At 38.7% G+C, this 16,654-nt stretch overlaps 1 protein-coding gene across 3 annotated transcripts; it reads left to right on the forward strand.

Annotated features, from left to right (window-relative positions):
* The first annotated feature begins 8,756 nt into the window (after positions 1–8,756).
* Positions 8,757–16,211, forward strand: LOC148019510 (rac-like GTP-binding protein 5). 3 transcript variants are annotated; one of them, XR_015694999.1, is made up of 8 exons: positions 8,757–9,092; positions 9,391–9,478; positions 9,564–9,673; positions 9,785–9,848; positions 10,374–10,438; positions 10,580–11,062; positions 15,350–15,415; positions 15,523–15,594. XR_015694999.1 is itself a non-coding variant. In XM_087700998.1 (7 exons), the coding sequence occupies exons 1-7, from the start codon at positions 8,994–8,996 to the stop codon at positions 15,625–15,627; spliced, it is 597 nt and encodes a 198-aa protein (XP_087557124.1). In that variant the 5' UTR covers positions 8,757–8,993; the 3' UTR covers positions 15,628–16,211. The 3 variants fall into 3 exon arrangements, 2 of the variants coding, with proteins under 2 accessions (XP_087557124.1, XP_087557125.1); XM_087700998.1 differs by lacking the exon at positions 10,580–11,062 and having other exon boundaries at positions 15,523–16,211; XM_087700999.1 differs by lacking the exon at positions 10,580–11,062 and having other exon boundaries at positions 9,564–9,646; positions 15,523–16,211.
* The last annotated feature ends 443 nt before the right edge of the window (positions 16,212–16,654 follow it).

Here is a 16,654-nt window from a genome sequence, read left to right on the forward strand (position 1 = left end):
TGTATGCTAGAAATGAACAAAAACATAGAGAATGATGCCAATTGTTAAATCTCATATATCATAGAAATCCATCATACAACAAGTCGAGATCATTAGGAATTATCAAAAAATGGGAATGACACCATATTTGCCTCTTCAGGGCACGCTAAAAACTATCTACAAATTGCACTTTTCATGAGGCATACAACTTCATGAGGCATTTAAAGACTCCTTTATACAGGAAATAGTAAAGACTAAGGCTCTAAACAATGCTAAGGGCAAACATAATGCATAAAGTGTAAAGCCATGGCTAACATGTCTATTTTATTCTTTATTGACCAAGGGAATCTAGGTGAAGCTAACTAATGTCTAATAAGCATTATCCCCAATATTACTCTCAAGTTCGTATGGAACTATAGTAATGTCCTTGTCTGGCAATAATGATCATTTGCTAGATGAATGTATATACTCCTGCAAGATAGAGATAATGTCTATCCTTATTAGGATAGTTGTGCCTAAACTTTGGGTATTTAAGCTCTTTCTAAAGAAGTTTAGGTCTATGGTTTGATACCATGTTGCATCGATGATGCCGTAATATTTTACCTTTTTTATTAGTATAAACTACAATATTTCTTTAAAGGAGTATTATCCATCATGAAATGCATCTAAAAGTAGAGACTTAGGGAATAGAACTTGCATTTTAAGAATTCCATAGAAAATATAAGCAATGAATAGTACCATTATACAATTAGAAGACATTTGAAGCCACAATGGTACAAAAGGATGCCATAATAATGCTAAGTGTGAGTTTGCTAAAAGAATATGTGAACTTGTCAATTACCTAATGAAGTATGATCTCACCTAATTTGGAGTATTGCATATCATCACTCTTGCTGAAAGGCAAATAAGTAAAATGGCCTAAAGCAAGCACTTCTACTCTAAATAGAGATTTTGCATCAGTGCAAGAGGACCACTGTCAAAATATAAAGGCAAATTGATCACTTACAAACACACTGACATTGGACTTGAAGAAAAAATTAATTACCGTACAAATGAACACTATAGAAGAGAATGTTGGAGCAATAAAGTGAACATCGTAAAAGAATAATAACACTGAGAAACATAAGTATAAGAGTCATGTATTCTCATATCAAGCTAAATCTTTATACTAGCTAACATTATATCAAAATCTTATTTTTTGCTATCGCAAAGCAATCTAGCAAGTTGTGTCTCTACATGCAATTAATAGGCCAAGGAAAAACTAGGGAGCTATGTATGAATCATTATAATGGATCAAAACAACCTACCCATTGGTAGGGGTGTCAAAACTTAAGAGTGAAGAGAAGAGTGCATGCAAGTAGTAGAATCCCATAAGCTTAGAGTTGAGAGAAGTAGAATAATAAGAAAATAGGCACTCCACACCTAGTTTCCTCCTAGCACTTCACGCTAGGTCTACCGTTATGTGCCAGCTTAAGTTTGGCACTTTGCATCAAACTTTGAAGCATCACTATTATTATTAGTTAACACATTTCACATCTTGATACATGTCTTACGTTGCAATATGTGTCTATACAATTCGGTTCTTTCTTCATTCCATCCAAGTAATTCACCTTTGCACATGTATGCACACATACATGCATATATGCACTGACAATAAATGTGTTTATCACATGTACATTCACACACGTTTACACATATTGATTCACTCACTCCCCACCTCTCTCTCTCTCTCTCTCTCTCTCTCTCTCTCTCTCTCTCTCTCTCTCTCTCTCTCTCTCTCTCTCTCGCTGTGAATTATTTCCATCACATAGAAATCGATTAATATGTTTGGGATTCAATTCCATTTTCATAAATTATATGGCCTTATCGCATGATTCAGTTTCATCACTTATTGGTAGGTGCATTTTTATCCTAATTTCTATACTTTTCATTCATATTATTTTATGATAGCTACATTCCAAAGGAGGGGGCTAACGTGGGTTTCAAGATGAAAGGTATAGGGATTTCTAGGTAGCAAGGGTTTTTAAGGTTGTGAAAGGGTTTTAGATAGAGGATTGAGGGTTTCATAGGTAAGAGATTGTAAAGAAATAGGGATTTACAAAGAGATTTTAGCTCTCATGAAAGGAAAGGGTGTTAATGATATTTTTTGGGGTGAGTGAGAGTTTGGGAAAGGAGGTGTTAAAGGGTCTTTTTTTGTGGTGTTGGGGGGGGGGGGGGGGGGGGGCAGGGCAAGAGTTTTAGAGAGAGGGGAATTGTAGGACTATACTAGCAAAGATCGAGAGTTCAAAGGGAATTCATATGTGTACACATATCACCTCTAAAATCATTGTAGTGCCCTTAAGCCTATTAGACAAAGTTAAGCCTTGCAAATAATTTGTATATAGTCTTTCTACATAGAGTGCAATACTAAAAATGATATTATTTTCTGTGCTTTCCTTAGAATGGATATTGTTGCTATCACTTCTTTATTTCTCATATGTGGATTTGAGTATAGTGTAGTTAATAAATTAAATATGGTTAAGATATTGCATGCAATATATTACCCACACATAGGTTATCTACAACTCTCATAATCACACTTATTTGATATTCTAGATCTATCTAGAACATTGCGATAATACGTGTATATATATTGTAAAACAAAGCACTGTTGTCTGAACACCATTAGCTTGCTATACTAAAAATAATGATCTCACACTAGTTTTAGGCCAATGCTTTGTACCAATCCTAGCAATTGTTAGGGCTTTGCACCTAAATTCATGCCATGTGCTTCACATTGGTGCTATTAACACTTTTCTTGCTTTCCTCTCTTTTCTAACACCTACTTCTCATAGTTTTCTATCAAGGCTGTCTCGTTCATCGATCAAGTAGAAAGCCATATGTTATACTATATGGAGTTGATTGTTATATACTCGCCTCACATTTAGAATAGGGTGCCATAGTCTTGATGCAACAATTGTGTAGTTGTCCCCCTCAATAAATAGGGTGCAATAGTTTTGATACAATTTTTTTCTAGTTGTTCCCCTCAATAAGTTTCTTACAAATGTTTTTACAATGGCATCCACAGATTCATAATCATAGAGCTTGATTAGAGATGAAGCCCTTGGCTGGCCCCTATGCATGTGTTGTGCCTTTCATTGCAACCTTCTTGTTTGTTTGAAGAAGGGAGTAATTTTCTGTTGTAGAAAGCATCACTTGCCCCTTCCCAACACTTGTGCTTCCTTAGTCCTAGGATCTCCCATATCCAACTACTTTTGTGGTACATAATCTCGAGCAAGATTTGCGATGGGATTGAAAGTTGTTGCAAATGCATGCTCAGCATAGTCCATGTTCTATTTTGCCTCATAGAAAATGACCTACCAAAATTAGATGATAAATTCAATACTTACTTAATGGAATTCCATACAATTCTAGCAATTTTACAACCTCACCACAAATGCAAAAGCCGTCTACCAGAACCACTTGTCTCATGTAGCTTGCCTTCCATGGTGAGCATTAGACTATAACATAGGCCGTTGTGCCCTTTAGAGATAGAAAGGGGTGGGAAGCTAGGCCATTTGCTACTACACAAAGAAACAGAGAGAGAGAGAGAGAGAGAGAGAGAGAGAGAGAGAGAGAGAGAGAGAGAGAGAGAGAGAGAGAGAGAGAGAGAGAGAGAGAGAGAGAGAGAGAGAGAGAGAGAACATTGGCCTCTACTTGGCGAAGGGGGAGAGAGAGGGGGGAAGCCAGGTCGTTTACTGCTATTGAGAGAGAGAGAGAGAGAGAGAGAGAGAGAGAGAGAGAGAGAGAGAGAGAGAGAGAGAGAGAGAGAGAGAACATTGGCCTCTACTTGGCGAAGGGGGAGAGAGAGGGGGGAAGCCAGGTCGTTTACTGCTATTGAGAGAGAGAGAGAGAGAGAGAGAGAGAGAGAGAGAGAGAGAGAGAGAGAGAGAGAGAGAGACATAAGGGTCATTTGCTATTGCTTGCATATGCACCTTAGACGTAGGAGAGCCGATGGAGCCACATAAAGAGAGAGAGAGAGAGAGAGAGAGAGAGAGAGAGAGAGAGAGAGAGAGAGAGAGAGAGAGAGAGAGAGAGAGAGAGAGAGAGAGAGAGAGAGAGAGAGAGAGAGAGAGAGAGAGAGAGAGAGAGAGAGAGAGAGAGAGAGAGAGAGAGACATAAGGGTCATTTGCTATTGCTTGCATATGCACCTTAGACGTAGGAGAGCCGATGGAGCCACATAAAGAGAGAGAGAGAGAGAGAGAGAGAGAGAGAGAGAGAGAGAGAGAGAGAGAGAGAGAGAGAGAGAGAGAGAGAGAGAGAGAGAGAGAGAGAGAGAGAGAGAGAGAGAGAGAGAGAGAGAGAGAGACCATCTGTTGCTACCCACATATGCACGCCGATGCAGTTGTGTGATTCACCATCATCATCATCAGTAGGGGCAATCAATCACACAGTCCTTCAAACTGCTATAGCCTACCATGGATTGGTAGCAAGTGTCATTCAAATGGGAGTTGTAAAAAGCCATCTCACTCTTGCTTGTATTGAAGTTCAATACACTAACCTTTGGAACTCGAAATTGGCTTGTGTCGTTGAATGTAGGAATAAAATGAAAGAAAATGTCACGCTGCCTGCCATGCATGGAGCATGCGTTTGTCATTTGTCCTACCTGTGAATCTTCAGACTTGCTGCACCTTTGCACTAAACTTGATGATTTTACTAAGGGGGAACAAATGTCATACCAAATGGCCTTATTGAAAGAGAGGCTGTTACTATGCAAGACAAACAAGTAAACACAATAACAATAAATAAAAATTGACAGCACAGAGAGAGAGAGAGAGAGAGAGAGAGAGAGAGAGAGAGAGAGAGAGAGAGAGAGAGAGAGAGAGAGAGAGAGAGAGAGAGAGAGAGAGAGAGAGAGAGAGAGAGAGAGAGGGAGAGTATGTGTGTGAGTGATATTTTGCTAATAGTAATAGGAAGAGAGGCAGAGGGACAACGTGGGGGGCCCAAATGGCAATGGAAAGAGGTGGGGAAGAGCGTGGTGATGGAACATGGGGAGCAATGCTAAATAACTAAATAAATAAATATAAATATAAATATAAATATATATAGAGACTCTTTCTTTGATAGCTTTTTTTTCCTCAACACATGGCAAAGGCAACATTTTGGAGGTATTCTAGTTTTTTGACACGTGGTAGGCTCCAAACCTTTTGTTAATAATAATAGTAGATATAAAGAGATGCAATTAGTTCAAATTTCAATGCATCAAGGAATATTCTTTCTCATTGACTCAATACTTTGTTGATAAGTCTAAGTTGGTTTTATCTTTAGATTGCATCCTCATAAACGTAATCTATCTCTAGATTCACAATACATGGATACATAAGAGTATATGCATGCACATGTGCACATGCACATGGACACACGCACACATAGATCCATGTACATTCTATTCACATATGTGTGCATACATATACACATGCATTATATATACATACACATACCTGCCCATATGCATACATGATACACACATACATGTGCACACACAAGCATGCACATGTGCACATGCATATGGACACAAGCACACACACATCTATGTACATTCTATTCACATATGTGTGCATACATATACACATGCATTATCTATACATACACATACCTACCCATATGCATACATGATACACACATACATATGCATATACATATATACATATGTGTATGTACACACAAGTGTGTGTGTGTGTGTGTGTGGGGAGGGAGAGAGAGAGAGAGAGAGAGAGAGAGAGAGAGAGAGAGAGAGAGAGAGAGAGAGAGAGAGAGAGAGAGAGAGAGAGAGAGAGAGAGAGAGAGAGAGAGAGAGAGAGAGAGAGAGCGCTTATTCAACATTTTTTCCAACAAATCAAAATTAAATGAGTCTTTTTGGAATTCCTCAATTAATATCAAGAAAAGCTAAACTTTTCATTGACATGCTTAACCAATTGCATGTTTGCCATTTGTGATTGCTTCAATCCCTAGTCCAAAATTGATATGTAATATAATTATGGAATTTCTAAAAGCAAGGGTATGTATGATCTTAACATTAAAATAGAAGGAAAAATGACTCCTAAGTCAACATAATGCACTAATAAAATCTTGAATAGAATAAAGTTATCTAAAGTAGGTAGATTATTTGTGTTTTGAACAAAGAACTTGCTTACATAGAAAGCTATGTGAATGATGTCTCACATATTACAAACATTTAAACATGCACATTGATGTAAATTTGTTAGGCAAATGTTTGAGAATGAACTATTAAGAAATATATATTTTAAACACATTATATGTTACTTGCTTATGCATCCTTGAGGATTATTAGAAACAAATAATTTTAGCGTATCTATCCTTAAGATATGTTAGAAACTTTGTCTTCTCCATATAAAGCTTAAACAATCTTCTAAATGATATCTTATTAGCATTGAGATCCCTGTTAAACATACGATGGTTGTTAATTTGCTATTTATACATTAATCTTGCATTGCTTTGAAGTTCGATGGCATTGATAGATTTAAGATTATCACACAGGTGTGAGCACAAAGGTGAAGTTGCAATATCTTATTTAATTGTATTTGTAGACATATGGGTTCACATTTGAAACTCATTGTTCAAGCAAGTTATGGTTATTCACACTACTTCACATTGATCGAGATATTTATAAAAGCTCATAATAGGTTATGCCTAAACATAGATATAAATAAATAAATAAATAAAATCTCAAATGGCAAACCTTAAGCTTGCATGACAACTCTTACCCTACACTTTCAATCACATATGCTCTCAATATTCTTGCTATTTCTTTTGCATTTTAATGAGCAAGGCTTGGAATACTAAGAAGGGTTGTCATGCTTTGGTTTACCACGTTGCATATCTTTGCATGATCCCAACAACACAAAAGCAACATGGTGTGCCTCTTAGGAACCATGTATATGTCATTTTATGTGAACTTCATACCTATGTCTCAACATCTATTCAATAAAATCACAACCATGATTGTAATGGCTCATAAGATAATTTCATAGGAACTTTGATATTTTCACTTAGATTTGAAGTAAAGGTCCTTCTCATGGAGTAGGTAGTTGTCAAGTAGGTTGTCAACATGTGGGCTCGAGCTTATGCAATAATATGTGCATGCATATTAGAGTGAACCAAAAGTTAGAGAAAGAGACCACTTGTTGGCTTCCACTTATTGATAATTTGCCATAGACTATAATAGTCTCATAGGGTACTACATGGTGCTTTTCTTAGGTTCTTCTATCATGGCTATATTCACAAAGACAGTTATTGTAAGGCAAGCATGTTTAGATGTGATTGGTTGCGAGCTTTATTACTTTATAATGTCCTATTGAGATATGATGCACTTTGATAAAAGGGTGATGGATTCAAACTTTGCATGCACGTAAGATAATTAAGTATACATGTTCATTAGTAATCAAGCTATGCCAACCACATTGTTAACAATGGAATTATAGATGTCCTTTCTCTCTTCAAAAAAGAGGCAAATCACTAGGAAGTCCTAATAATTTTGCTAGCTAATTTTTGCTTTAACATGCTAGTGAATGAGGTAAAGAGGGGAATGGTGATGATGACATGAGCTTTGTCCAACTTGTATGGTTCCATATTGATGAACCATGGTAAGCTTCTTACATAATGGTGGCAAAGCTTGCTTGATTGTGATTTGCTAAATTTTGTTACATTGTGACCCTTTTGGAGTAGAACTTCATTGTGACTCATCTAGACGTGCCAATAGATGAACTACTCTAGGTGTTCCAACATTTGTCTTACTACCTAAAAAACCTAGCTCCTAATGTGAGTGTCAAAAAAAGGCAAGAGTCAACGTAATCTAGTGATTGTGCTCAAGCTTTATTTGCACCAAAAAAGTAGGATTCCCTTTATGTTGGTTAACTTGCATTTCTCTTATGACCAACAAACATTTGAAACACCTTCAAATTTGAGCGTATTCCCTATATTCCAAGAACTCAACTAGCATCATGTGGTAGGACAAGGAGTTTCTAGGGCATGCGTGCCCCTTATTGCCTTCAAGATACATAGATCAATATAATCACACGTAGGAGGCTCTCATTGTAGTATGTTTTTCAATCCCTTCCAATGTATACATCCACCCTCTTAAAAGATTGGCTCTTACATGATGTAGACACAATCCTCTCATTGTAGTATGTTTTTCAATCCCTTCCAATGTATACATCCACCCTCTTAAAAGATTGGCTCTTACATGATGTAGACACAATCCTCTCATTGTAGTATGTTTTTCAATCCCTTCCAATGTATACATCCACCCTCTTAAAAGATTGACTCTTACATGATGTAGACATTAGGAGCAACACTAGAGAACCAACTGATTTGAGAGCTTTATGTGCTGAGTAGGGTCGTGTTCAATAAACTATAATCACTCCATAAGGGTTTGCATATTTAGAGAGGAGAAGTTGTGTATTTGCATGTTCACAAGGCAACGCAATTGGACCTTTTTATTTACCCTACGGTGGTGGACGTTAAGGAAGAATCGCGGTAGGAGAGGGATAGAAAGGCACAGGTCCTAACCAAGGTACGTCCTTCTTTTTCGACAGCGCGGTACATACAAAAAGAAAGAGTCCTCCAAAGTAATCACGAGCCAAAGGAAAGGGAGGGGGAAAGAGAGAGAGAGAGAGAGCGCGAGTGTGTGCGTGCGTATGCGTGTGTGTGTGTGTGTGTTCGCTGATAAAACGAGGTGTGCGACTGCATATGTGCTTTTTTTTTGCGGGAAGGTAAATCGTCGTAGATTGATCTCGCACACACAGACACAGGATCAGGAGAGAGAGAGAGAGAGAGAGAGAGAGAGAGAGAGAGAGAGAGAGAGTCTGTGTGTGTGTGTGTGTGATTTTATGCATCTGGTAACGCCGGTCTACGGCTCGTGCAAGGAACAGAGTATGTAGGGCGCGCCATCCGCGAGTTTGCAGCAGCAGCGTAATTGAGGGTGAAGCGGAGTCGCAAAAACCAGACACGCTACAATGAGTACAGCTAGATTCATCAAATGTGTCACCGTCGGCGATGGTGCTGTTGGCAAGACCTGCATGCTCATCTCATACACTAGCAACACCTTCCCGACCGTAAGTCTCTCTCTCAAACAGGCAAACGTGTCTACATTTCCTCAATTCTGCTAGATCTTAAGTGGTACCCAAGATTTGCTCCATGAATTTGAGTGGTTTTCTTTTACATTCGTTTGAGGCCTAGTCTGTACCACATTTCAGCCTCAAAGTCGAACACTTTAGTTCTTTCTGTGTGCTCAATGCCTTGTCTGTACCAATTTTCATCCTCAGTGACAAGAATTTGGTTCAATTATACCACATTTCATTTCGAAGGGCCTGACATTGTGTCCAATTGATGTTCATGTGGTATATACTACAGGATTATGTGCCCACTGTGTTCGATAATTTTAGTGCCAATGTGGTGGTTGATGGTAGCACAGTCAACCTCGGGCTCTGGGACACAGCAGGTACCTGCTAGTTTACCTTAAGCTGTTTGTTTTCATTGTCAAGACGGTGTTAGGTGTTGATCTGGTATAAAGGAGTTTCTGGCAGGTCAAGAGGACTATAACCGATTAAGGCCCCTAAGCTATAGGGGTGCAGACGTTTTCCTTCTTGCCTTTTCACTTATTAGCAAGGCAAGCTATGAGAATATTGCAAAGAAGGTTGGATTATCAGCTCTATGTATGCCGTTCTTTGGATGCCTGGGACAGTTTTATATTTAAATTATTATTTTTGGCACTTAGTCGTGGATAGTGCTCTGGGTTTTAATGCAGTGGATACCTGAGTTGAGACATTATGCCCCAGGCATACCAATTATTCTTGTGGGAACCAAACTAGGTATGCATTCCCTTTTACAGCCTTTGTTTGACGTAACACTAAGCAAACTATTTAAGATTTGCTTGTGATTCTATCGGTTACAAACTTGCAGTTCCATCGCTTAATTGGTACTAGGATTATAGAGAAACTCACGTAACTAATTTTGTCGAATCATTCCCCTTGAAGAATTGTCTCCTTTTTTTTCAATTTAAAATTGTAGAAAGAAGGATTCACTAAATGTGTATCTATACTTTGAATTCATACCAAGATTGTTTATGGTTACATTGAGATTTACAGTATGAGTTGGAGAAGTTAAACATTTCAGAGTGAAAGTCCAGTCCAGACACGTCCTGCATGACGTGTGTATGTGGATGTAAATTTGTTGGCCGGTATATTCTGCTTGATATGTATGCACACCTACGAAATTTAAATTTGTAGACTGGTATGTTCTGCTTGATGTGTCCGTGCATCTATGAAATTGTTGAAGGAGAAGTTTAAAAGCCATGTCAATCCACAAGTTCAATCAGAATTATCTGTCAACTGCAGACCTACGTGATGACAAGCAGTTCTTTGTGGATCATCCAGGTGCTACACCAATATCAACTATCCAAGTAAGTGGCAGTAAGGTTTGGAAAAGAGCTTATGCATTCTTTCTTGAAGAGTTGGACTATTGTTTGTATGGATTCATAATTGAAAGTTCAAAGGTTACATTTAAGGCTTGCAGCTTATGAAAAATGTATTTAAACTTACAGCCAGTGCAAGCTCTGTCGTCCAACCTAATTTGGGTAGTCGAACTGAGTGAGAAGATCACTCACTGCTCAACAAGTTATGAAGCTATCTACTACTGGCATAAGGGGAAGAACGTTCAATGAGGGTGTGTCAACCCCAGTCAGATTAAAACAAATCGCAATAACAATGAGAAGCTTGGTTAATGTCTATTCTATTTCTTATATGTTTGAAGACCCATTTAGCCCTTGCTTCATCTGCAATTTATTTATTTATACCGTGTTCATAATCAAGTGGACAAACTTCATTTAGCAGGGCCTAACAAGATGACTACTTTGCATTCCTGGCTGCTCAAGAGGACATTTCTTGCTTCCTCTTAGATGGCCGAGGCTGTTCTAGATTCATGCTTGATGTCTTATCAGTTTGTTTCTGACAGCTGAGAGTGTCTCCTGCTTGACACTCAGTGATTTGGAGTTTGAAGGTGACTCTTGGGACTTGAGGTGCTTCATGTAAGATATACAGTTTCCCAAGACATAGCTGTCAATGTAAAGCTATTGGACGAATAGATGATCTTTGTCCTCGTTTCAATTGATTGAGATGATTGCCAGGCATTTCCTGCATTTTCCGTTCTAGTGTTGTGTTCTTGTATCTTGATTATTGGGATATTGTTTTGTCAAAAAGCTCATTGTGGTTGTGCTATTGACAGTACACTAAAGTATCTGTCATGCAACCCTTGGCAAGTAACTTTGGAATTGGGGCTTAACTTTTGATCTAAAAAAAAACAAAAGCTATTCAGTGTACAACTAAAATGACCAATTTGACATCATGGCTAATCCACTTTATTCAGCAAGAGACAGCATAGTATGTATTTGTTTCATTCTACAGATTCGAAGTTCTAGAATTGTCCCTGTGTCCTTAATAAAAAGGATGAAGAAACGGCTTGAAGTTTATGAAAAAACTCATTCATAACCCAAGAGTCCAAAAGCTAAGCAAAGCTGAAGGATGAAGTAACTATTGCAGACATATTTGGTATGTTAGAGTTAGTTTGGTATTTACTTATTTGGAAAGCTCTAGGCTAGAGAGATCCTAAGCTGCTCTGTTTTCATGTGGATGTTAAAGTGAATAAAGGCCCTCTATTTATCAGATATAGTTCTCCTTCAAGAGGAAAGGCACTGCAGATTTCAAACTACAGTTAGTTGTCAGCCACATACACATTATAGGAGGAACTTAATTTTTGAATCTAGTCAGTGATGACTGTGGATGACTGCAAAACGTTCTTCATGGATTGATTTTTGAAAAAGTACAAAGATGAGGTCACCATGGAGTGCAATGGCTGAAACAAAAGGATGATGAGCTGTAGTAATATAATAGTTGAAGATGCATAACCAATGCCAAAGGTAACAAACAAAGCTAAACAAGAGTCAGTGCGGGCCTGGACTTATCCCTAGACCAGCTTTTGATATCTCAAAATAAGAGCAGTAACTGTGTTTTAGCAACCAGCCAGGAGGATATACTGCTCTAAGTCTTCACAAGGGTGGGAAATAGCAAGATGACCCTAAGAAAAGGTCAGACTAGTGCATTTTTGCATCAAATGCCTGTGCTTTCAGCAAGATGGACCTAAGGACTCTTAAGACTGTTGCCTTAAAATTTTTTTCCAGCCATTTCAGGTGCATCTCCGAAATGCACTTTCTGTTCTAGCACTTTAAGCAAAAGAGGGTTGTCTTCAGCATATAACTTAAGGCAGCCTCAGGAGTCAGATACTTTTTGGTGTCGTCAGCTGTGTCTTGCTCAGGAAACTTGTTCTACATCTGAACATTAGTTAGTTGACCTGTAGGAGGGGAGACAAATAGTCATCAGGATTATTTGTTGCAAGAGGATGATGTTTGACAGCTGCACTTTTGGATGTATGCCAAAAGGAGAATTGGTAGTCACTGAATCTTTGTGATGTATTTAGTTGCTCTTTTACAGGGCCCTCTTTGTTCTGCATATTCTTTACCTCAAGGGGGTTTTTCCTCCAAGGTGTTGCTAATAGAATTTTTTCTTGGAGCGACTTGTAGTCATTGGATTCTGGATTCTATTTGGGCATGTGTGTTGCAGATGGTCCTACCAAGGATTGTGGTGTCTGTGTACTCCTTGATTTTGCCACTTACAAAGAAAATCCTATTCTTTTTAAGAAGCATTTCAAGGTTTTAAGCTATTTCTTTGGTCGTTGTCTTGGGGGGGGAGGGGAGCTGCAGGCTGGTCCTTATTGAATTCTGTGTTGTGCGTGCACGTTAAGCTGAGTAGGATAACTTCTGACAATTGTTGTTAGGTGGCAAGCAATCACATATAGGATATATCAGAGACACTCTGTTTAGGAGTTTTTGGGTGACAGATAGGGCCCTGTGTGTTGCCATCCAAACTTGTTCTTGCCATGGTTGTATTTCGGCTTACCACTTTGCATTGCACCCATAAATTATGTTGCCTATGACATGACTGTTGGCTTTTGTGCATGCCTTTGAAAAATGGGAGCATTATGTATTGGGCAGGAACGAGCTTTAGTTGCTCTCTTTGTACAATATGTGAATCTGTGTCAGCTAATTGCAGTGGTGGCAATTACTTTCTTAGGTTGACTTAAAGTCAAGTATGTGCCCGCAAAAGAAAAATGGGTGGCAGGTGTGTTGAGCAGGCTGCTCAGTACAGTGATCGTGGTTACTTCAGTGGAGATGGCTTTCTTTACCTCCTATGAAGGTGCTCTAAGATCGATCCCTGTTTGGGTGCAGAGGTGCATAAGTACCAGCAAGTATTGTGATTAAGCTTGTCTTGTTGCTGTAAGGAGGCACATGGTGCCCTAGGACTAGGGCATTGTGTTGAAGGTCCTACCCTTTTGAAGTTCTCTTGTCACTTTTGTTGTAAGATTAAGCAAGACGTTCGACATTCATAGTTACATGTGGGCTTACCAGGCATGCTATCTATAAAACTCAAACAATTGGAAGGTGGTAGGGAGGTTCAACCCTTCTCTATCTGAGACTTATCTCAACCCTTCAAAGAGAAAAAGGTTTCAGAGTGATGGCAATTGCTATTGTGATGGACAAGTTCAACAACCAGGTGAGGTTGATTTAACTCTGGCTTGTATGAAGTGGAAATTGCAAGGCTCATCAAAAAGATCTTTGGGGAGCATGGATCACAAAAGAGGCTTGTGCCTAGCAGATTTTGGAAGTCATTGCTCTATTACCTGGACACATAGTGGTTGTTTCCATAGCTTTCCATCCTTATACAAATGGGGCAAAAACATTTGCAATAGTTGTGTTGTGACAACTAGAAAATTTATAGTGTTGCATAGCTTTGGATGGATATGAAGAGCCAAAATCTGACATATCCTCACATAATGTGATTAGGCTTGTACCACAAAGCCATTTGGAAGGCAGTTAACATGTACCTCTATATGAGCCAGTCTTGTCCTTTACATTCAAATAATATTTGGAAGGCTAGTATGTAGTCTCCAATGGCAAGTCTCTGTTACAACACCTCATAGCAAGTAGAGTTGACTATGCCAATCAACTTTGGAGAATGAACAAGCCTCAAATTGGGGATTGCAAATCTTCAACTAATTTGGGAGAAGCAAACTGCCTCATTTCCTTTGGAGATCCATTGTATGAAATTGGCCACTTTTGGCAAGTTTTGCAAAGGCACAAGGTAAACCTTCTTTCATTGTAGCAACTGCAATCTTGGCAGTAAAAGCATCATCTCTGAATCGGTGTTCTTGGGAAACAAGTTGTCTGCTCAATAGATGGACCAATGAGTTGAGAGGTAAGTGCTGGACACAAGATCTGGGAAGCTTTTTGGGCTTTTTGGCATTGCCCATTCTTCAGCATGGATCAGGAGAGAGAGTGAGAATCCGATAAGTCTTTAATCCAGTCTATCAATCATGGCAGATAGGCTTCTCTCGATCTCTATAAAGTTCTCTTTTTTCTTTTCGTAATTGTACGATTAGCCCAGTGGCCACTGGGACAGTGTTCCACCCGTTGCTAACCTGCCGATCCAGGTTCGATTTTCAATTTTTATGACTGTGCAGAGTGTAAGAACCCCAAACCTTCTAGTGAGCATGCATTCAACCTAGAAACTGGGTTACACTTGTTTGGTCCAAAGTTGTGTGTGTGTGTGTGACATAACAGTCTTGTTTAATGTGGTGCACTTTACATTACCTCAGACTGCATTCACTTGCTATTTATATGCATACATGCTATGCAAGTTGTTTGTATATATTTTTAGTCAGTTGCACTTTGCAATACGTTGGAGTGTCTTCACAAGCTCCTTTATATGCACACATTCTTTGCAATCTGTGTTATAGAGATTTTGAGCTCATTATCGTAATCACATAGAGAATGGGAAGATTATATGTCGGCTATTGGCCAAGGACATTTTTTGTTCAAAATCTCGCCCATAAATGCCTCTTTGCTGTAGCCATGGCTGATCGTTGCATGTTACCTTTTGACTTGCCTTAGATGTAGGTTTTCATCCCCTTCAGGTCTCTCTCTACCTATATTCTCAATTATACAATATTTCAACCCAAATATGAGGAGCTGTGAGGAGTCCCCAAAAGAATATCTAGGTTTAATACAACTTGCATCAGGGCAATATTTGATGAATCAGAAAAGAAAGAGCTAGAGCTTGGTTTAAATTTTTTAGTGTTTTTCATGCCGCACTGTCTGGTCTTAATTTTCAGTGTTATACTATGTTTCCTCACTGCTTTTCCTATGCTTCTCCTATGATGAATCTTGAATGTCTTATTTATGCCTAATCAAGTTCCTTTACAGGGGGAGCAATTAAAGAAACAGATTGGGGCCACTGCATACATTGAGTGCAGCTCTAAAACACAACAAGTAAAGCAAATTCTATTCTTATCTTGGTGTGCTGTCATACCTAGAGGATCTCTACTGGTAGTTTGCTCTGCACTGCTGGTTAACTTCCACTTCGCCTTATTTTGCAGAATGTTAAAGCTGTTTTTGATGCTGCCATAAAGGTGGTATTGCAGCCGCCAAAGCAGAAAAGGAAAAAAAAGAAGTCACACCACAAAAATTGTGCCATCTTGTAAATTTCGGAGGACTTGATTGGTTCACACAGCTAAACAGCTGTGTAGTAGTTTTACAGATGACGAAATGAAAGCTGTCACTTGTAGGTTTGTTTGCTTTATGTGTGAGCTTGTCTTACAGTGAAGGTAATCAAGTTCTGTGGTTGGAAGTGAATACGTGACGTCTATAGCTTTACACAAGTATTCAGACACAGCAAGTCGAGGTCATTGGGAGATGGCAGGGAATAAAGCATAGCTGCTGGACAGATGCTCAAAATATACTCCTGGGAACCTTGGATCAAGCCACACACTTAAAGCATAACCTTGCAGTGCACACAGCTCTGAAAGTTGTGTTCCTTTCAGGGCTGCTGTCATCTTTTTATTTCAATTCAGAATTCATTATTTTGCTACAGATCATTGTAACAATGACACCTCTCTGATTGGCCCCCTTTTAACAACAAAACAGAGATGCACAGCAAATACCGGAGGATATACTGCTTTCTTTGTTCATTTGGAGTCATGTTTTTTCTGGCTTTGAGCAGACTTCAGGTCATTATTCAGGATTATTTACTTGTTTAATTTAATGAGAATCCTTGGGTATTGTCTGCTACCTGTCTAAAATCTCAGGGTTCTGAAAGGACTGGAGCATGCATATCTGTGACACCTTCGTCTTCTCAAACTTTTCCTTTATATTACATATATTTATCCAATGAAAATGTCCAGAGAATTGACTCTGGCACTCATTTGTTAGGAGTTATGGCATTGGTAAGTCGTACGTATTGGATGATTACACAGTTGATGCAAACAGGTGGAGAATGTACTGCTTTCTATGTGCATTTTTAGATATGTTTTTTCTGTCTTAGTAGAGCAGACTTAACTGTTCTTTTATATTACATTATATCTATCAAGGGAAAATGTCCAGAATTGATTCCAGCACTCCTCATTTTTTAGGAGCTATGGCATTAGTAACTTGTACATATCGGATGATTATGCAGTTGATGCAAATGTGCTTTTTGTTGTTATCAAGCCAAGTTCTTTGTAGCAATCAAAT

Source organism: Lygodium microphyllum, chromosome 19, assembly GCF_053477565.2.
Source record: "Lygodium microphyllum isolate KBCC chromosome 19, Lygodium_microphyllum_v1.1.10, whole genome shotgun sequence".
Classification (NCBI taxonomy): domain Eukaryota; kingdom Viridiplantae; phylum Streptophyta; class Polypodiopsida; order Schizaeales; family Lygodiaceae; genus Lygodium; species Lygodium microphyllum.